The sequence below is a fragment of the Sparus aurata genome, chromosome 7, assembly GCF_900880675.1.
Source record: "Sparus aurata chromosome 7, fSpaAur1.1, whole genome shotgun sequence".
In the NCBI taxonomy this organism is placed as follows: Eukaryota; Metazoa; Chordata; class Actinopteri; order Spariformes; family Sparidae; genus Sparus; species Sparus aurata.
In genome coordinates this window covers 17,388,788-17,410,248 of record NC_044193.1, presented here as the reverse complement: position 1 = coordinate 17,410,248, position 21,461 = coordinate 17,388,788, and the positions used below count along the sequence as shown (strand labels likewise).

The window sequence follows — 21,461 nt, the reverse complement described above, 5'->3', positions numbered from 1 at the left end:
TCTGCGCGTACCCAACGCGACAGCACACGCCTCCAATTCAAGCGTACAAAGAACATATGATTGGCCTACTTAATGTTAACACAATGACACCCGCCCACCCACCCGCTCATGTCCACCACCTTAAATATTCAAGGGCAACTTTCCCTGAAAAGTTAAAGTGTTCAAAACTTTTTCACACATCATTCAGAAACATCAGCTGCAGCTTCATTCAGAGCACACACACACACACTACTTATTATATTTTTTCCACTCACATGGCTCAGACTGGTGATGCTCATGTTATTAATAGACTTAGAGTTGAAGGTGAGGGTCTCTGACAGGGAACACAAGTGTCCAGCCTTGACACCCCCTGACGGTGACTTACAGTGCTACCTTCCTGTGTTCGGGGAGCCAGCCTGACCCCCCTGAACCCAGTGCACCCGAGACCCCCTCAGCTGGAAAACGCCCGCTGGCCACATAACAACACATTATTTTTATCCATTCCCAGAACAATAGCTGGGAGCGTCGTAAAATGTGTCTGATAATGTCAAAGAGGGAGCAGAAAAAGAAAGGAATCCTTGTGTCTCAGGGGTTCTGACATCTGCAATCACACACGGAAGCTGAAATTAATGGCAGGTTAAAGGTCGGAGTGTGTCAGCCATCCTATCTGTAGCTTCCTGGAACACTTGAGGACTCGGTGCATCATGGCCAGAGAGTGACTTTCTCTCAAAGAATCTTTAGCCCACTGGTGTCCCACCTTTTACTGGAATCCGAAATGTCGTTGTCTTTTCTGAGATGCCCTTGTGTTTTCTGAAATGTCGTTACATTATTTGGTATGTTAATGCGTTTCCTGAAATGTTGTTGTCTTTTGTCCCTCAGAGTCACAGTAAAAAAATAAAAAAAAACACTCACACATATAAAGAAAGCACCTGTGAATTTCTTCCTACTCTGTCTGATCTGAACAGTGCTTAACATTCGCTTTGAAGGATGAAAACGCAGGTCGCTGAGCTCCACAGTGACCATGAAAAAGGCATCCTTGTTTGGGAAGTTTCCAGAAGATCCCAGGATGTTTTAGGGAGGGGTGGCAAGGCGAAGCTGCATCTTCCTGTCCTTACGATAAACATGGACGAAAGCTCAAATTTGGCCCGAGCAGCGCAGATGAGAGATATAAGCTTTCATGACAAATGCAGGGAATGACTCAATCAAAAAAGAGCAACAAACACTTTCATATCTACAATTACCCACACCAATGTTTCTCTTCAAAGTCGAACAAGAGAAGAGATTTCCATCTGACATGAAAGGGAAAGGAAGGAAGCAAACATCTGCGGGTCGGAGATGGAAATAAAGTCATTATTATTAGTTTTTTTTATTTTGGTGCCCCTCATCCTCCTGCCTCCCCCTGCCTCCTTCTGGCTCTTTGCATTTGACTCCCCCATTTCAGGATGGGAGTACATGACTGGGTGAATGGTTTGGTTTCCTGCAAAGTCACAGCAAAGAAAACGAGATCTTTCCTGCCTGGTCTAGCCTACCCTGCTCTGTTTCTTTCCAAATGGACGCCTGGGCTCGGACCTGGGCTAGCGGTCAAGTATGAGCAGATACCAGCAGGCCAGGTTTTGTCTTCTTCTGTGGAGTTTATGGGATCACTAATGTTGCAGCCAAGGGTGAAATTAGGAATGCAGGCCATTTTTTCTTTTTAAGGATAGGTAAATTGTAAAACAGATATTGGGTTTTGAAACAATGCTGGCTTTGACATCTCAAGTGTTTGTCTTGTGTCTTGGAGCTGAATAGACACTCTGCAGGATCCACTTCCTCAGATGGAGGCCGCTAGAAGGGTTGGGGGGGAAAAGGAAAGTCAAGGAACTGACACCTAACCACCTCCCTCCCTGCTCACGCACACAATCAAACTCACCCGTCCTTTCTCTCTGCCCACCGCTGCACCTCCCATTCCACTGTCTCCCGCCATGTTATCAGTGCAGGAAGAGGCAGGGTGGTGCGATCTGATGTGGCTACACACACACTGGATGATTCTTGGCTTATGTATCGAAGCTGTGTGCTGTTTCACCTTTAAGAATACGCCCATATGTCACGTGACGACTTCAGGTGCGGCAAACCACGGTGGCGTATCGTGTTCGTAATTGCCAGGTTTAAGTTGTTTTGCTCGGCCTTGATTTGAGAAAGAGCACCAGGTTGTGGCAATGCTGCACTGAAGTGGACAATGGACTGAGAAGGGTGGAACTTCCTGGCACCAGACAAGCAGGTCAAAGGTCAGATATGATACCTTGTTTTGTGAACCTGACTCCCCCCTCCCCCCAAAAAAAGATCATGTACAAGGTTTAGATTACATGCTGTTTACTTAAAGAGTTGAACTGAGCTCTAATATTGAAGGTTTCTCCCTTAAAAGCCATGTCACACCATTCATCCAAAGTGAGTCAATAAAACAAAGGCCTGCGCCAGCCGACTGTGTGAAGCAAGTGTGCCATGAGTGTGCACGCAGGATGGCGGGCGGCTACGGCAAACGAACAGTGTGACCCATTATCAGTTGATTAGCGGGCAAGTCTCGCCTTTTCCTGTGAGTGGTTCTGCATTTTTCGAGCGCACAAAACCAGGGAATAACAGCCCCTAATGCACTTTGGCATCGACTTCAAACGGCCGACTGTCAGGAAAGCTAATCTGTGTCTTTTTCCCCCCTTCATTCTTCTGTTTTGACAATAAAGATAGCCTATCTCATCCCATTACAAGCTGGCCGTCTCCCGCCTTGTCCCCGATATGCCCGACAACCAGCCCAATAGAGTGTGTTACCCAATGGGACTGCTGTGACACTTGGATTGCACTCCTATCGACCTTTATATTTTGCTGCAGGGAGAGGTGCTAATCTAGAGTTTCTTGAGTGAAATCCAAGCTTAAGTGATGTGTTCAATATACACTGAAGGGACAGTTCCCCCACAAATCAAAAATACATATTTTTCCTTCTACCAGTTTATCAATCTGGATTGTTTTGGTGAGAGTTGCATAGCTTTAGAGATATCCGTTTTCTCTCGGATACAATGGAGCTAGATGGCACTCACCTTGTGGGGCTCCAAGTGCCCAAAACAAAAACTTAAGAAAGCTTGACAGTAATGTCACTTTCCAGAAGCCATGACCTAGTTACTAAATAATCCACAGACCTTGTTGTGAGCAGATTCGTGTAGGAATAGTTTTCCTTCTACCAAGTCGTCATGTGAGTGCAGGTTGGCTCAGTTGTAAACTGTAGGTGATTTGTTAACAGCCACTGCACCAACACCATCAGATCTAAAGACAAAACTGACTGTTCCTCAAGCAAAGGTCCAGAACATCATAATTCATAATTTATAATTTGTTGCCATATGAGATATTGTATTTCCTGAGTCTTCAGTTCAGACTTGAGTGGTATACTTGCTCATGCATGTAACGAATAACGTGTTCAATTGGCCTGGAATGCCAGTGGCATAAAGGCAAGAAAAGCAACACCAGATAAAACAGAAACGCTCTTTCAAAATGAAATAAATCAGCTATAGGTCTTGATAGAATAGTGTCTGGGTTGGAGCCTGGAAAGCGGTCTATTAGTGATCTTGGAGGGGATAGAGATGGATGGCAGGTTAACAAGGAGGGGTATTTTGGTCATTTGGCTAACAAGGAGGACTGGGTCAAACCTCAAACCGCCTACAGGTTGAAACACTATCTAGCTTAGTTAGCGCTGTCAGCTAGCCGTCTCTTTCATGACTAGATGCATGTTTCTTTCTGTGGAGTGGTAGGGTTAGGATGTGGTTTAGTTAAAAAAAAAAAAAAAAAAAAAAAAAAAAGGTTCCTATGTGAAAATGCTCAGAACATTGTTCTTGTGGATTATCCCAATTAACCAGGTTGTGATTTCTAGAAAAAGACATCGACGTAAGTTTCTAAAATGTATTTCTTGTGACTTGGAGCGCCGCAAGTAGGGTGCCATCTAGTTCCATTATATTCAGGAGAATACAGACATCTCCAAGGCCAATATCTCCAAAACTCAGCAACAAACAATCTAGATGGCTCTTTAGCTCAATAGGTACGGGGAAAAATATGTACTTTGGATTTTGGAGTGAGGTGCCCTTTTTAAAAAGTCCCTTTAACATACTGTGTGTTGTACAGTGGGGTTCAGACAGACTTTTAGCAGCAGTTTTAGCATTTCTTTACATGGGGTATGACTCAAATCGGCTCCGACAGAAATCCTTTTTTCTATAGAGGCTTCAGCATCATTGTGCAAAGTCTATGCTTTCTCCTAAATTTGCCTCCAAGTCATGTCCCAAGGATTATAGCATGTCCCAAGGATTATAGCATGTAATGACTGGGATAGTTTTTAGCCCTCTGAATCCCAGCACCAGTGTTAAAACATTAATCATATTGAACAAAACTCTTCTTTCTTTTAAGACACAAATAATGCCAAGTTATCTCTCGCACACCTTATATCTGACTTATGTGTCACTTCCTCAGAGGGGGACCAGTCTCCAGATGTGCAAGTAATGTTGCGGCGACATTTGAGTTCATTTCCTTTCGGCAAAGGAAACGCAGTGCAAAACAAACCCTAAACCAAATAAGCTTAATTAAAGCATCCAACGAAACAAAACAAGAATGCAAACAAAAATCAAGAGGGAGAAATTAATCAGAGCCGGGATTTTCTTGAACTGACTTCAGAAAAAAAAAGGATGAGGTGAGGAAATGAACAATAGGCAAGGAAAAGGGATGGAAGAAAGGCAGTGGGTGGGCGGACGTGAAGGAGTGAATGTGAGTAAATGTCGCTTCTCCTCCTGATTTGCAGGGTTTTTATCTGGCAGTTGCATCGGAGAGGGGAAAGCGTGGGCTACGGCTGTAGTGGCGTCGTGGCTGGACACCGCTGACAGACAGGCCAAAATATGGCTTTCTTCTGCTGCTGATTAAAGAAGTGCAACAAAAGGGTGGAAGGGACGTAGAGGACAGACGCCCTCACCAGCCACACACACCCACCGACCACAGGCTACATCAGATCAGTCACGATGTAGTTACATTTCATTAAATGAAACAAGCATCAAAGAAAGAGTTTAAAGTCAAAGTCACCTTGATGTGCATCCAGAAGAAGACCAAGAAGTTAAAAACACAGGATGATTTTTTATTGCTTTCTTCTCATCAAACAATGGTTAAAAATTCAGTTTAGAAAAACCTGAATCAGAGCATTTCAAAGGTAAACAAGAAACACTATTTTTTATCTTTGAGACCAACTCTAAAGATTTTTTTTGTCTCAACTGCATCACATTCAACATTTTTAACAACTGTTAAAAATCCTAAGAGTAATGACCTGACATGTGAAATATAGATCCCAAAATGCCCATAAATAATGACAAAAACAGTACATAATAAAATTTGTGTTCCCAAAACCAAAATAAAATTCCCAGAAAAAGTGAAATGAGTAAACCTCAGAGTGCTCGTTATATAATACATATAATATCTAACCAGAGAGAGGGTGTCACGCAACACAGAGGCTGGTGTTGGGTTTGAGAGACACTGCCCCCTGCTGGGCAAACTAAAATAACCTGCTGATACAGCAGCAAAGGCAAACGGTGACACAAGATCACCATGATGAGATACAGCTGATAAGACATGATAGAAATTGATTTTTAAAATAAAGAATAACCTGAAACCGGTAAGGATTGCATGGATTGACAGTCACGTTCGCTTTTTAAAAACATTCTGAAACTATTCTAAACATTCACCCAACATCCAACAAAGAGGAATGAGATGAAATAACAAATACTTCACAGAAAATTAAAAGAAAGTTACGAGAAACTTAGAAGTTACATTTGGTAAAGTTAAAAAGTGTGCTTTTGCTCACAAAATATTGCACTTCCCCACACAAAGTCTTAATAATTCACAGTTTGATTGGTCAAAGGCAGAAGTTCCTCCAAGTGAGTGTCACATGGCATTCAAATGTCTGCATAAGACATAAAGCTATCTTTTAGTCTATTGTTTTATAAATCAATGAGTAATCTTTAGACTCGGTAAGCTAACTGTCATCTACAGAAGTAAAAACCCTGCTCAAAGAGAAATTGCCGCAGAAAATGCTCTTAATTCTTTGTAAAAGAGCTTTAAAACTGAGACAATGACCTCACTCTCATATTCCCTGTGTAACCTACAGATCCATAGACAGACAAGGTACTCTGTGTCCTCTTTTCTCCCAACTTCCTCTCATTAATGAACATAACACTGGTGCAGACTGAACCACCAAACACATGGAAGTAAAATTCCCAATCTTAAAATAGTGATACAACCTAAGAGAGGAAAGTGTGGGGGAGCCACGAAGAAATAAAGAGCACTCAATCGACCTGGAACAGGAAGAGGAAATTATGTCACACTTACAATGTGATATTTCAAAATAACTCTGCTGACTTTCACATGTGTCAACAGAGCGAGTGGATCCTCTTTTCATCGGGTTTTGTAGGGGGAGGGCACCCGGTCATTGTCCACTATGGCTTAAATCCCTTTTCCCATCATTCCAGTTGTAACTATGACTCAGCTAACCCCTTGCAGTCAAATAACTGAACAAAAATTGGACCATGATATGCTGGTCATTCAACACAACTTCAAGCCGAGCTTCAAAAAGACTCATCTTCTCCAGTCTCTTCACATGGAGTGCCCAAACCAATGCACCAACTGGCAATGGAATTAAATTGCAAACGCTTTAATCCAATAGGTGCACATTTGAAGTGACTGTGTCTTAAAGGTGGCGAGGAGGAAAAGTCACTGGATTTTGGACAGTCCACTAGCCAGCAGGAGTCTGAAGGGGATGGTGGAGCGCGACACAGTTAAAGGCAGTCTGTGGAGACCTGAACAAAAAAGAAAGAAAGAAAAAGGACCATTACGTCACACACAATCAGAAGGTGGAGCACTAAACTAGCAAAGCTAAGAAAAATAGTGATTTAGGTGAAATGAAAGTCTATTAGTCACAGAACAAAAGTGAGTTGGGAGTCAATGGGAGAGTGCAGGAGAGCTGCCATGGTGCAGAGATGCTATCTGTACTGTGAGGAAGGGGATTGCGTGCATGTGTGTGTTTGGCGTGTCCATGCTCTGAGGGCTTGTTTGTGTTGGGTGGAGGGGTGGAGGGCGTGTGTGCTACGAGGGGTCTAGGGCGGTGTGCCTGAAGGTCCCCAAGGGGACCCAACTCTCCTCTTGTCCCTTTACACTTTCCTGAAAGAATTGTATTCTTTCTATCTGAGGAAGAGAGACCAGCCCATAGGGAAACGGGGCCAAAGGTGGGAGAACTTATGACACAGCTACCCAAAGTGCAATGAATTTCAGCACACCACAACAAAAATATATGCATACAAGTACTCCTGTTTTGTTTCATGAAACAGAAATGAAAGTAGACTGACCAAATGCACGGATGAGCTCTCTCTGCACTGCCCAGGTGACTGTCTTGATCAGGGAGGCAGAGGTGAGACCAGCAAACATCATGTTGTACAGGAAGACAATGTAGAAGTTCCCAAGCCAGTTATATCGACCATAGTCTCCCAGAAGATCAAAGCGGGTGATCCCTGACAGGATGGAACAGAAACAGAAGAACATGTTTAACTTGTGAATGAATGGCCCAAACCAGAACTCACCTGCAGCATTCACAGTGTACAATCGCCCTCTTGTGGGGATCTTTAAAACTACAAGCAAAATGTTGATTCATCGCCTCTTCACACTACATACCAGAGCCTTTGTCACCATTCTCATACTAATAGACCTTTTTCAGGGCAGATATTTTGACATGTCAGAGCAGGAAAAGCACACATGAGACAAATTACGTTAAAGATGGCTCCATTCTATGAAGTGTCAGCCCTGTCAGAGAACATACACAACACCAGAGCCCTGGAACTAGTTCACTTTAATAGAATGCAGCAACCAGCAATGTTGTAAATTCAACATGTGCTTTTTCCCGCTTTGACAAGTTAAATGTGTGCCATTAAAGGGTATATAGCACACATTATGTGTTATATACCAGTAATCAAAGTGACGTTTTTTTTGCAGATCCTATACAAGAAATCTATGTCGCTTCCAAGAGAAAGGGCTGACAGCTTCTCACAGATTTAATCACTTAATAATCCACTGCAATGTTATTTGATATATGGCATTTTACATTATACTCAATACATTCATATTTGTACTGCAATGTTGTACTACATTGTGCTACAATACTGCATTACTAAATAAAGGAAAAAAATTGTCCAAAACCATCCTACAATTATTTACCGTTATCCTGTTATTTTGCAATGTTGTATGTGTTACGTCATGTATGGTGTACCATAAATGAGAAAGCAGAATATAAGCTGTTTTACTGTAACTGTGTACTAGTTCAATAATAAGGTCACGTTGATTAGAATATTTGTTCTTTTTTCCATGATTTTCTTTGAACTGTCTCCCAGCCATTCAGTCTTATAATCTTAACAGCTGTAAATGGTTTTCTACTTCCATTTGTGCATTGCATTGTGGGACAATGATGCAAATCAAGGCACAGATTAAAATCTGTTCCTCTGAATTGGTTTCACTTCCTCTGAAGTTCTTTTGTTTGACTTCATGTTGTCCTTACCAAGTGTGCGTGAAAAGACTGGCAGTGCTGAGCTCAGGATGAGCAGCGACACGCAGTTTGCAATGATCTGAAATGAAACAGAAATACAGAGGTTACTAGAGGAAGTAGGGGTGCACTTATTTATTTAATCAAAAGAAACTATTTACATAATCAATTTTTCTTTTCAGTCATTTTCGAGCAAAAAAGGTCAACATATGCTAGAACCAGCCTGTTAAAGTGAAACTTTCGCCAAAAAGCAACCAAGGCTTTATTTGTGATTGAATATGAGTCAAACCTTCATGTAAAAGCATAATTATGACGAAAGAGGCACTTTTAAGATTTACCGTAGTTTCGTTTTTGGGCAAGCTATTTTTCAATCGAGTGCAGGGGCACTTGTACGCTAGCATTAAAATCGCCACCGTCATGGCAGAGACAAAATGTGTCAATCCCTGAGTGTGACACAGCTACTAACTTGAGTTGCTCAAAAACCTTCGTTTTAGTAAACTCTGTGTACACAAACAATGTTCTCAATGCTCGTGTTCATGTGTAGAGACCCTGGTGATACTACGAGCAAAGTTTCATGTTGTGTCGAGCCTTCTTAGTGTTTTAAAAATAGCGTTTTTAATGCTAGCGTACGAGTCACAAATTCAATCACAAATAAAGCCTTGGTTGCTTTTTGGCGAGAGTTTCACTTTAAACATGATGATTTGCAACTCTTCTTTGTCATTTATGAAAGTAAATGAATAGTACCCCACTGTCAGATATACATGTTGGCTTTCACATACCTGTGTCAGGTTGGTGTCCTGTGCACGAGGCATGAGGCTAGTGAAGAGAGGGGAGCTGTAGAAGCCCACCACTGAGGACACCATCAGATAGCTGAAATTTAATTTTAAGGACAACACTGGAGAGAAAACTAATATACTCACATAGATGGTAGGCAATACCACAAAGCAACAGTTTAATACATAAGTGCCACAGTGTGAGTCAACATCACATCCTGGTCAAATATCAATAAGTCTGTAGGTGGATGAGTGACTGCCAAATGGATGTGACAAGTAAACTCTGTACACACACACACACGTGTGAATTGAAAAAAAAAAAAAGGATACAGGATAAGGACTACTTGGACTGCAGCGCCTAGTGAGCCAAACATGGAGAAGGAGGCCATCCCAAGGTGAGGGTCCTAAAACACACACACACACACACACACACACACACACACACACACACACACACACACACACACACACACACACACACACCACACACACACACACACACACACACACACACACACACACACACACACACACAAAAATAACAATCATCAGTGAACACAGATGACTGGCTGTGGCACACGGAGCATGAGGTTTTTCCAACTAAAATCCTTACCTCCATCCCTCTGGGCATAGCCGTTTCATCCAGCAGCAACTCCAACACATTAAAACAGACCATCAGCACACACATCATCTGAGGAGACATGCACATTAATCATACAACAATTTATACAACGGCCTGTGTTAATAAATCAGAGTCAAAGCAGCCTGTGGGAATGTATTAATAAAACAGCAAGTACCGTCAGTGCGAGGAGCATAAGCATAGCCAGGGGATAGCCCAAGTTTCGCTGCCATGGGGACGCTTTCCTACGCATCTCTGTGAAAACAAGAACAGAAAAGCAACAACAATAAATGAGTGTGCATTACCAAATGAATATACAATGTGATAACACTGAATGAGAGAGAGCCAGCAGGGAGCTGCCAGTTCAAATCGATCTTACCAAGGGCGATGCGCTTGCTCTGAACTGTTTGGTACTCTTTTCTCATTGCCTCCATGTTCAGCTTGACCCAGCATGATGTACTGCCGGCTTCAATCAGATGACAACACATGAAAAAGACAAAGAGTCAGCTTTAAATTGAATCATCAGAAATGGCATAGGAATGTGTTTATGGTGATACACTCACAGTTCAGCTTCCTGTAGAGCGAGTCTTCCTCAAACGTGGTGCAGCTCAAAGTGTCTTCTACATCTTCCAACAGCTGAAGGGGATGAGAGGCATCAATCAATTCAGAAAAATATACTTCACAGTCACAAGCCACAACTATTCATTCAATTGCTACTGTCTGGGAAGTGGTTGACTCTGGTTTCCTGGTCTGTAACTCACCCTTGGTTTGACCAACAGGCTGCCAGTTACACTGAACATTCGGGACAATCCAAAGGGAGTGCACACTGTGGACAGAAACAAGGGGTCATGATGAGGGGGTGTCACACGCCACAGTATTATAGCTGCTCATGTCATGATGATTGAGATACACTCACACAAAAGCAACAGCACTCCAAACAGAGAGATGCCCGAGTACAGGTAGGGAAGGTAATACTCCCACAGGTCTGAAATTCAAAAGAGGAGAGTTAAAGCAACCATATTAATGAAACTGTGAAACCAGTTGTCACTTGGGGATCTATAATGCATGTGACTCACCGTAGAGGCTCTTCCTGGCTATGTTGTCATGGAGGAGGGCTGATGCCACCCACACAATGCCCAGGACAAGCAGAGCCAGCAGCAACAGCAGCACCACTGCTTCGTACACACGTGCCATAACCCCCTACACAAAGACAAACAGATGTTGTCAACTTCCAGTCCAGTCTTTATAAAATGGTTTTAAAGTCTTGAGTTACCATTTTGTAAGGGAATGCCAAAACTGGTACCTTTTTTGACCCTGCAAACCCCTCTGACTCCGTGAAGAAGTAGGCAAAGGGCATGAGGAAGACCAGGGATAAATTGGAGAAAAGGAAAACTAGGTTCCACAACCCTGACAAGAGAGAAGGAAAAATGTTCCATGTTAGTTTTCAGTGTAAACAGTCATTAGGGTTAAACTGCAGTAAAGCATTAAGGCAATACCACTGTTAACCACTGTGAGGTATAGTCCTGCCAAACATGTGCTGACAAACAAGAATGTGCAACAATCAGGAAAGGAATTTAACACTGAAAAGCTGAGATTATCATAAACACTTTCTCACGTGAAACAACATTACAGGCCTGGTTCACTTCTGGGCTACAAAAGTATTTTCTTTACATCTTAGTTCATCAATTTAAAAAACATTCTTGTTCAATAGAGCAAAGGATTTCATCAGCAGCATTCTGTAAAAGACATTCACAACAAGGTCACAGCCACTCATCCATAATAATGATCTGTTTGGACACAGGCCTCTAGTGTATCGATTTAGAGGTTAGTACCAGTGATCCTCATTAAAACTGATCCAGTTTTAGACTGATTCCTGCTGTTGTTTGACAGGTTTAACCGTTTGGTGTTGTTGACTTGTAAACCTCATCAAATACATCATCTGTTTCAATTATGAGATTATGCATGGTTTAGTGCCTAACCCCCCTGGTTTCATCAATTTCAACTCTACTGCTAACAGAACTACCAGAGGTGCAGCTAGTGTGGACTGCATATCCCACTCAGAAAAAGTGCTGTCAGCCTTCAGAGCATCATAGCAATGGAATTCAGTATCAAAATCCAAAAAGACTCCATATCATTATCATCATCATCATCATCATCATCGTCATCATCATTATTATTGTTATTATTAATATTATTATTATGTACCGTGGATAAGAGATCCATTGAGCCACTGCATGTAGTAGCTCTGTGGGAAGGTGAGCAGCACCTCGTTGGACAGAATGGAGATTGGGAGGAGGAGCACAGCACACACTGCAACAGACAGCGTGAACGTACACAACCACAGCCTGTGAGGAGGAGAGAGAAGCAATCAGTGAAGTCACATGTGTGTTTATGTTTAGCACAGCCTAAGTGAAAGGCTAGGGTGGCCCAGGATAAGGTACTACAGTGCCAGCGTGTAGGGACAAAGGCCAGAGTGACATCCAAACCGACAACTACATAACCACATTGGCACACAAAGGATAAGGAAATAAATCTACAGCCAGCTGGCCTCAGGCCACTACACATGTCACGCTGACTGAAGGTATGTCCTCAACCATTCACACTGACACTAATCAGAGTGAGTGAGAACAGATTGCCGGTGGTCAGTTAATCATTAGAGGTTTACACTTACGCAATTTTGTTGACAGTGGCATCCTCAATATCATCTGAAACAGAGCAGACAAACAAGTAGGATTACATCTATTACAAAAGTGCTTCAGACTTCTATTTGGTTTAATATCCACATTTAAATCAGAGTTAGTCTCCACGGACACAGAAGACTTATTTTCTGGTCATTCTGAGTGCAATCAGACAGAGTGTTGAAATGTAGATAGCAGGTCTATGTTGCTGGTGTCATAAAAGCCGAATTGGACAGTATGTGTACACTGTATACATACAGATGTACAGGAGAAAGGTGTGATAGAAGAAATCCATACGAGGATAAAAAAAAATCAAAAGTCTTCCTGGCCTCAGAGTGAGGAGTGGGTTGGGGGTGACCATGTTAGGAACATTCTGTTCAAGTGAAAACACGGCTGTAGTAGAAACTCAACTACATCTGAGTAGGAAAAAGCAAGGGGTGTTTACCACAGACACTCTTCTGTAAATGTTATTGTATGCCAAAAACATTCTGTAAACCAAAAAGAAAGCTGTTAAGTATCATATCATGTTATAGATCTCAAGAACTATATGAATAACTATATTAATTGCTGCATGCTTCTTTGCACACCACTGTACATGATACTGTCACTTTTCCTTTGCAAATGTTGGAACGGCTGTTAAATAATGAGGTAAAGCCTGAGGAGCAAAAACCAGTTCTCTGCTCCTCAATGACAAAAACAACTCCGTCGAGTGGTATTGCCCAATCATCATATAGCTTCAGGGCACAACTGTTCTGCTGTTGTTGCTACACAGACAAAGTTTATGACAGTGGACTAATGCAAAGCAGGTTTTCCTCCTTCTTCCCCCAAAGAAAATGTTGCTGGCTATCTACCAGGTTCCACCCTAACGTAGCCACAGCAGAGCAGCGAGACCTAGCTAATCGGACATCCTACATCTGCTTTCAATAGTAGCCATTTATTGAATTTATTATGCAACTGTCAGCTCAGTCACACTGCAGAACTTAAACATTTCTTAGTTTTGATGATAGAAAACACACTAAACATGTTTTCACTTATGCAAATGGATGTTTATCAATTGACCAAGGCATATATTTCTACATTGTTACAACTCTCAAAACAAAAGCCTGTAGTTCAGAGCATTGGCAAATTAAGCCAGTTTCATTATGTTGGTTGTACATTACATGCCTGTCGAAAAAAAGATCTCCATTAACATGTTTTCATCTAAAATGGAGGAGTTTTAAGCCACAACCCTGTTTATCTTCTAGCAACATTCTTCACCACCTCCCCCCTCCTGATCTAGAGGGATACTGTCTGGAGAGGTGGTCATTTGTTACATAACACACTCTCTGCACCTCTGGATTGCTCCAGCCTCGGTCCGGAACCTTGGGTTAAAATCTGCAATCCTGGCACTGAGTAAACTTAAGTCTATATTTATTGGACATGTAAGCAAAAACAGAAGATTACTATTATTCAAATCTAAAAATACCTGCACATAGATTTGCAGATGCATGCAATGCAGAATGTTTCTTGCAATAAAAAAAAAAATCACGAACGCAATGTTCACAAAATGAGTTTTGCAATGAAACTTTAAGTAAAGCGAAAACATGATGCTGTTGCTAACTTGACTATTTATTCAAAACAAAAAAGGTAGTGTCTTAGCAACACGTGTGCTTTCTTAAACAAATGTGGCCTACATTCTCTGTGGGGAAAAAAATAACATAGATGTTGTCAGTATGCATGTCAACACTATCAATTTCCCTCCCGGCACTTCCCCATGAGATGGAATTCTTCTCACAGAGCAGTCAGAGAGTGATTTTAAAGCTCACCTGTGACAAACTCGGCAGCCTTCTTGAAGTGGGTAAGTATGAGGTAGGACACTATGTAGAGGCATGTAAACAGGAGTACACAGATCTGCAGGAAAGACAGAAAAGTTTGAGAACAGGGTAAAAAAAAAGAGATTTAATTTACTTGAGGAAATGTACTATCTTGTAAACACAGCCATGTTCTGTCTAGAACTACTGATAAGCAACACATTGTGCCTCGTAGATTTGTTTTGTGCAGATAAACAGCAAAAATTGAACAAAACTACATAATGCTAAAAATGCAAATAGCCAAAACCATTCCCCATTTGGCCAAGGCCAAGCCAGACAGATGGAGTCTGAAGATTATCACTTTATTCTAACAAAGAGCAAAATGGGTGACAGTGACAAACTAGGACGGATTAAAGGGGGGGGGAGTCAGTCAGAGAGAGAAGGGTTAATACCAATGACAGCTAGACCCCCTACTGTCTGTAAAGTCTGACATTACATTAAATCTACTGACAATTTTAGGCTAAACCTATATTAATTCTGCAATCTGTTGTCTAAGCAAAGCTGTCAACATTTCACTGCAAAGACTGATGTGAATCACTTAAGTCATCACATACATAACATGAGAAGACTCACTAGCCCTGTGTCACTCTAACTTTTTGAACCACCCAAAGCTGCTTAACCATAATTTCACCAAAGTGCAGGACCTACATCAAATTGCAATCATTCATTAGATACCAGCCAACTAAATACATATTTTTTCATCACGGTGCACCAAAAAAGGTTAATGTAGTCTATTCTGGGCTGAAAACCATCCTCCAACCAACTTTCATGGAAATCTGTTCAGTAGTTTTTATGCAATCCTACTGACAAACAAACCAACAAAGTTGACAGGAAATCAGTTATTTAGGGGCATTAACGTTGGTAATATGCAAATGATGCTCTGGTGATGATGAATGAACACACACAGGGTAACCAACATCACCATGATTCACCCTTGTGGACCAAGACTGCCTGTAATAAATGTCATGTTTTTCATTTAACCGCTGCCACATTGCAAGCGCATTGTTGATCAAAGCATCTCTGCATGGCAGCTCAGAGGGAGCCCAAGTTGCAGGTAGACTTACAGTATTTAGAAGTCGTCCCTGAGGTGACAACAGTAACACACAAGAAGAGAGAGGCTCTCTGGAGGATGACAGTAATGTGTCAACATAAGAGATGTTTCCACTGCAGGAACTTTAGCCAGTGACTACAAACCTTTGGGGGAACTCAGTGCATTTCACCCACTGGGAGTAGGGTCTAAAATTAGTCCTTGGGACATTATAATACCCTTTGAAATATCCCTGTTTGGGGAGTAGTACTTTCCAAATTAACTTTGAGGGGTTTGTTGTACTAAACATTTCAATTGCACTATTTAAAAAAAATCTGCAGTTGCAAATCTGCTTGTTCTTCATTAATTTGTGCTTCAACACATCAACATCGAGTTACAGCAGAAAGTACACAACAGTTGGACTGATGACTGAAAAATGATGTGTAAAACCAGCCATTGCTTTATATGTCAGCAGACTAATTTGCCTAATATTTGTGGGTCTTAAGACCATGGTGGGAATGCAGATAGCGTAGATTGAAGGAAAATTTTGGTTTCTTGAAATGTAGTTGCTGGGATTTAAGTAAGGAGTACTTTTGGTGGAAAACACGGCCGTACTTGCAGGTAAAAAAAAAAGTTTCTTAAGAGGATGCAAACAAAGGCATGATGAGTTCAGTGAAGGAACAAATACACTAGAAATTAGTTTGTTTTAGGGATCAGGTTTCAATGACAGTTACAGAAGTACATACCAGTAAATGTACTTTAAACAACAATAGTAGTTTTAAAATGGATCACTGGGACATATGGAACAATAAGAAATGGGGTTAGGGTGTGGGCATACACCCCTCCTCCTATATGGTTCCAGAAGGTACAATATGTTGACCCATTTTAGAAAAAAACCAAAATCTATTAAAAGAAAATCCAAGAACACACAAGCATCTGTGCAGATCAGTCTCAACAAGTTCAAGCTCAAGATCAACTGCTGTTATAGGAAACCTGTTTTTTTCTGCTGTATGATATCTGACACTGTTTAACAACCACCACTTCCTTGGCTAAGCTCCAAATTATATACAGTAAGATGCAAATTAAAACGTTGAACATATTTTGCAGTCATGCTCCACCAACAGGAATACATTATGCCCTACAGTGACACACATACGGCAACAAAACCTAATCTGTTGAGAAATACAGGGTTTTACTGATTAAGTGGAACTTAACATGGATACTAGCTGCATCACACAAACAACAATGGACTGAACTGTAAATAACTAATCAGCTCAGTCTGCAAATTGTTCAATAAGGCCTTCTATTTGGCAAGGAGCTTGCTGTAGTTAATCCACCAAAAGGAAAAGCAGGAAACAGAGGATGGACATTGTGGTGAGTAAAAGGTGTTGGGGCAGAATAGCAACACATACATTGACTGAAAGAGTCAATGTATGTGGGGAAATGACACGTGCTGATTGGTCATGTTGAGAGCTGGCAGGACGTAACAGGCCACTGAGGAGAGAGTTTAAAGGTATTCAGCATCCAGAGGGAGGTCTTTGTGTTGAGCACAAATACCCACAGCTCACAGTTTCTTTCAGAGCAATTTAAAATTCACAGTGTGACCTGAACATCTTTGCACTGCTTCAAGCAAGTAACAATGAAGCCCAAATGTTTTAACATCTTGCCTACGCTTGTAGTTCCTGTAAAAAAATCAAAAGGAGCAGAAGGTTGCAGTGGCACAGCACATCCTTGCAAAACGTCAAGTGGATTCCCTCTGAGTGTTATTTCAGGGGTTCATAGCCTCTTGTTCAGCTAAACACGTTCAGGCAAAGCTGGCCGGCCTTTGTTTACAAGTAAGAGGATAGATTAGGCAAAACCCCATTCCCGATTTATTCACCAGCCAGAAACAACTTAAAAATGGTGCATGCAAAGCCATCCTAATCCAAATGAAGGTGGGCAGCAGAACCACAGTATGTTGTGGCAAGAGTTTCATTTTTGCTGGAATGTGTCATGATCTAATATTTGATAGTTTATTGAAAGAAGATTTCAGAGAACCACCTACCAAATAAATACAGTCAGGTAACAGTGCTGTTGAGAACTGAAAATGAATGACAGAATGCATTTGTTTTTTCTTCCAAAAAACACTCAGATTACAGATTATTCATGTCTCTTCACCTTCTGTCAAACGCCTACAGAGGATGAATCATAATAAACACACTATGCAGTGCACTATTAAAAGTTAGATTTTAAAGATAACATGGGACTGCTAAAACAACTTTTTAGGATATCTTAATGCGGTTGGATTCTGGATGGAATCCTTCCTGATCCCTCTGGGCTCAGGCTTTGGGCTGTGGGTGTGTTCTCTTGGCTCTAATGTCTACATCATCTCACGCAGACAATTTCTTTAATCTACTCTTGTTACTCTTGCCAGATGCTCTCATCTGAGATGATTTATAATGTTGCATCAGCTCAAAAGAAGATAGACATTTGGCTGCAATTGAATGTTGCCAGTTATTAGTTGCTTATGTTGCATAGTCATCCCTTTGAAGAACACTTGGTGGGTCACGTTTGGCTAAAGCATGAATTCTGAGCTTCTTGGTATTGTTCCTTTCTAATAAAGCGTCATCAGCATTATCTATTAAAAAATTTGGAAAGAATTACTGTTGACTTGCAGGAATCTTGCACCAACTGGTGTTGTAGTGAGGCTTCTGACTCAAAACTGTACAAAGTCAACACTTCACATAAATACTGCCTGTTTTTCTGCCAGTCAAGCAAGAATTTCACAATTTGTTTTTGCTCCAACAACATATTACACAGAGTACTACTAAATGTAAATGAGTTCCTATCATCCAAGAGATTACTGCAGGCACTCCTCTGGCCACAGGGCCTGGCACTGGAGATAAATAAGTCCTGTTACTGTGGAGCAGGATCCCCTAATAACCATATCTGCCATCGCTATCTGAAATTGTAAGAATGTACTTAATTGAATACAATAATTTAATATCTGAATGGTTTCAAATTCTTTTGAACAGGCTGTTAAGGCCCTGACACACCGAACTGACATCAAATAATTAGTTGTAATCCAGGGCCGACTGTTGCGTTGCCTCACATCTCCTGTGTCTCTGAAAAAGCTGTACCTGAACACATGGCAAAGACTACAGCCGACAGCCAACAAGCTCCTACATGCTGTGCCTGCCTGAAAAGAATATATTTTCTGTGGATAATCAAACCATTGTTATGATTAAGTAGCATTGTCTGACTCCACTCCTGCCAATATAGCTGCTGCTAATCAGGAAATTTTTGATAATAAGTTGCAAATAACACTGGTGAAGAGGCAGCAAAGAAAAATAAGGACATGCTCAAGGGGTTCCCCTTTCTTTTTTAATTCCCCTTTCCTGCACTAATCCCCAACGTATAGATCAGTTATCACCAATATCTTCTTTCAAAATATGCTTGGTTAAATGAGATACAGCATATTATAAAGATGGCACTGCAAAATATTTGATACACCTGATTTGCACAATTTTTTTTTGGGGGGGGGGGAGAGAAGACATATTATACGTACTTGATTGTATTAGATGCTTAAATTTAGCCTCGTAAATATTTTCTTCAATAATCAGTTTTTGGTTTTTAACTTTTTTGGCATATACTACACTAGTTAGTTTAACCATCCCCCTCTTCCTCTCCCCTCTTTATATTCTGTATTGATAGAAAAGTAATCTCAAACACATCGTAAATCATCAATCTCTTACTCTTGTCATTTTATCATTTCTACATGTACAGTATATATCTGGTCTTTCAATGTGTTGAGCCTTTCTCAAAAGCTTTGCCATGTGAAATACCACAACTTTGTTTACCATGCTGCCACATAATCAGTATGAGCTGGTCATTCATAAGCTTGGCCTAAAGCCATTAATAACCAGAGATGCACGTGCGGCTGACCAGGGAGAACTGAGAGGAGACGGTAAGCTGGAGACTTGAGGCCAGCCAGTGGCTTAAGAACGGGGTGCTGACTAATAGCATTAGGGTCTGTAGGTGAAAGGGACAATGACAAAACAATAGCAATACGAATAGATATGGGCACTTCATCTGATGCTAAAGAAAATTGATTTTGGTACCAGAAATTGATTCTGGTGTGTGGTGGCAAGTCAGTTTCAAAACCACCTTTAATTGTCTCAGCTAAAATCACATTTATCCAGCCATTCTTTTTCTCCTCCTCTTGGCAATGACCCAGTTTGTGTAGTGGATCATTAATGTTCATACTACACCATACGGCCCTAAATGTACACCCTTATCTATAGTTGCAGCATTTGTGCTCATTCTCTTACAGAACAAGTACAATGTGAGCTTTTTTCTTATCAAAAGTCGAACAAACAAGGACAAATTGATAAGGCATCCAGTTACACACTTAATGTGCAGCAGAAAAGATGCGTTTGACACTGCCCCTTATGATAGCACATGATATCAGCAACATCTCCAATCGCAGGAAATTAACTGCCTATGAGATCTGATTGTACTTTAAGGGTTAAAGGTCTGCATCAATGTGCCTTGCTGTAACTGAACTGATCTTTATGGCAAGTCTGAAGTTCAACAGGCTCTGGTGTTGCAGAAAAAAGAGAGAGATCCAGTGACATGGAGCAGGGTGATCCAAACTAAGACAAACAGATGAAGGAAATTTTGAGAAGATCGTGACCAACTCGACAGAAAAAGCGCCAGATGCTGTCGTGCTACCTGATGACCAGCTGCATCCTGCCATAATTAACGTCTGCACAGAAGTTTAGCTAGCTGCCACGGCAAGCGAAATTCATAGACGTCAAAGTCACGTTAAAAGTACAGTTCTCCAGTGGAGAAAACATGGAACTTAGCCAAATTTAAATTTGAGGGTTGAACCACCGCTAAATAACGCCAAACAGTCGCGTTGCTGGTTAAACGACGTGGCTGCCTCGTCCTCATCAGCAGGCTGATTGTTTCGTTAGAGTCGAAGCCTCATTTGCATATTAACCGACGTTAACTGTTAACATTACTTACTATGGTCTCCCGGACACGGTTGTGGAAAAGTTGCTCTCTAACCGACACGTCGTCCGTTTCCATTCTCCGGAACCATTACAGTATCCTCACGCTTAAAAGCGCTAGAGGTGGAAATGGTTAAAAAGTTAAAACACTCGGCATCTTCCCCTGAATGCCGTGGGTGTATCTGGCAGTCTAGCCCGGCTGTGATTGAAAGACGGCAGAGCGGAGCTAGCCTCCTGCTACACTCTAATAATGTACAACAAGGAGGGGTCGTCAGGGGGCGGGGCTACACGGAGGGGCAGGAGGCCTGGAGATCTACAGGTAGCTGTCAGCCACCACTGCAATTAATTGATCATCATCATATGTAGGTAGTCATGTCTAAAGGCGTGTTTACATACTAAACATACCAGAGAAAGGACAATGAAAGATGAAAGATGTGCTTTATGACACCCATTTTTCACTCTCATGTGCTCTATCACAGTGGTGGAGTGTAACTAATGACATTTACATATAAATACTGTATTTCAGAGGGAAATACTGCTTATTTTACTCAATTGAATTATTCTTACTTTTCAGGTTAACATTTTCCATATGCTTAACCATTTTTATAGAACCCAACCGATACATTGGTTGGCTCCCATTATCAGTCGATATTGGCCCTTCAGCATTTATCCCCCTCCCCCCTTCCGACCCATCAGTGGTTAAAATAAGCTCCACAAAGCAGATTAAATTCTGCTTACATGTTAATGCATCAGTATAATAATCCAACATCATACACTACACTGATCATTCTGTGTTTAATGAGTACTTAAACTCTTCAGTATGTTTTTCTTATAGAACTTAAGTAGGCAAATTTGAACTTGTGTAAAATGTTCATAGCAAGTGTTTTAGCCTACAAACTTAGACACCTCCTCTTTCAGGGAATAACCTGTTTGATATTAATATTATAGGAGAAATTGGGGAGCAGGTCA

General features: G+C 41.3%; 1 protein-coding gene across 1 annotated transcript; it reads right to left on the bottom strand.

The window, feature by feature from the left end:
• Nucleotides 1-5,089: 5,089 nt before the first annotated feature.
• On the bottom strand, nt 5,090-20,752 carry lmbr1l (limb development membrane protein 1-like). The gene is made up of 17 exons (XM_030422832.1): nt 20,509-20,752; nt 14,427-14,511; nt 12,615-12,648; nt 12,149-12,288; nt 11,247-11,350; nt 11,020-11,143; nt 10,860-10,928; nt 10,705-10,769; nt 10,507-10,579; nt 10,323-10,409; nt 10,122-10,198; nt 9,938-10,015; nt 9,655-9,728; nt 9,331-9,421; nt 8,567-8,633; nt 7,368-7,529; nt 5,090-6,821 (listed from the first exon to the last, which is right to left on the bottom strand). The coding sequence occupies exons 1-17, from the start codon at nt 20,569-20,571 to the stop codon at nt 6,736-6,738; spliced, it is 1,479 nt and encodes a 492-aa protein (XP_030278692.1). The 5' UTR covers nt 20,572-20,752; the 3' UTR covers nt 5,090-6,735.
• Between the last annotated feature and the right edge of the window lie 709 nt (nt 20,753-21,461).

What these genes read in the sequence shown, in the direction of transcription:
- lmbr1l (XM_030422832.1), bottom strand. Translation starts at nt 20,571, where the DNA reads ATGGAAACGGACGACGTGTCGGTTAGAGAGCAACTTTTCCACAACCGT. An exon ending in ACCGTGTCCGGGAGACCATA is followed by an intron (nt 14,512 to 20,508) that starts GTAAGTAATGTT and finishes TCTTTCCTGCAG; the next exon opens with ATCTGTGTACTCCTGTTTAC. An exon ending in GTCCAAGTAGTCCTTATCCT is followed by an intron (nt 9,422 to 9,654) that starts GTATCCTTTTTT and finishes ATTAAATTTCAG; the next exon opens with CTATCTGATGGTGTCCTCAG.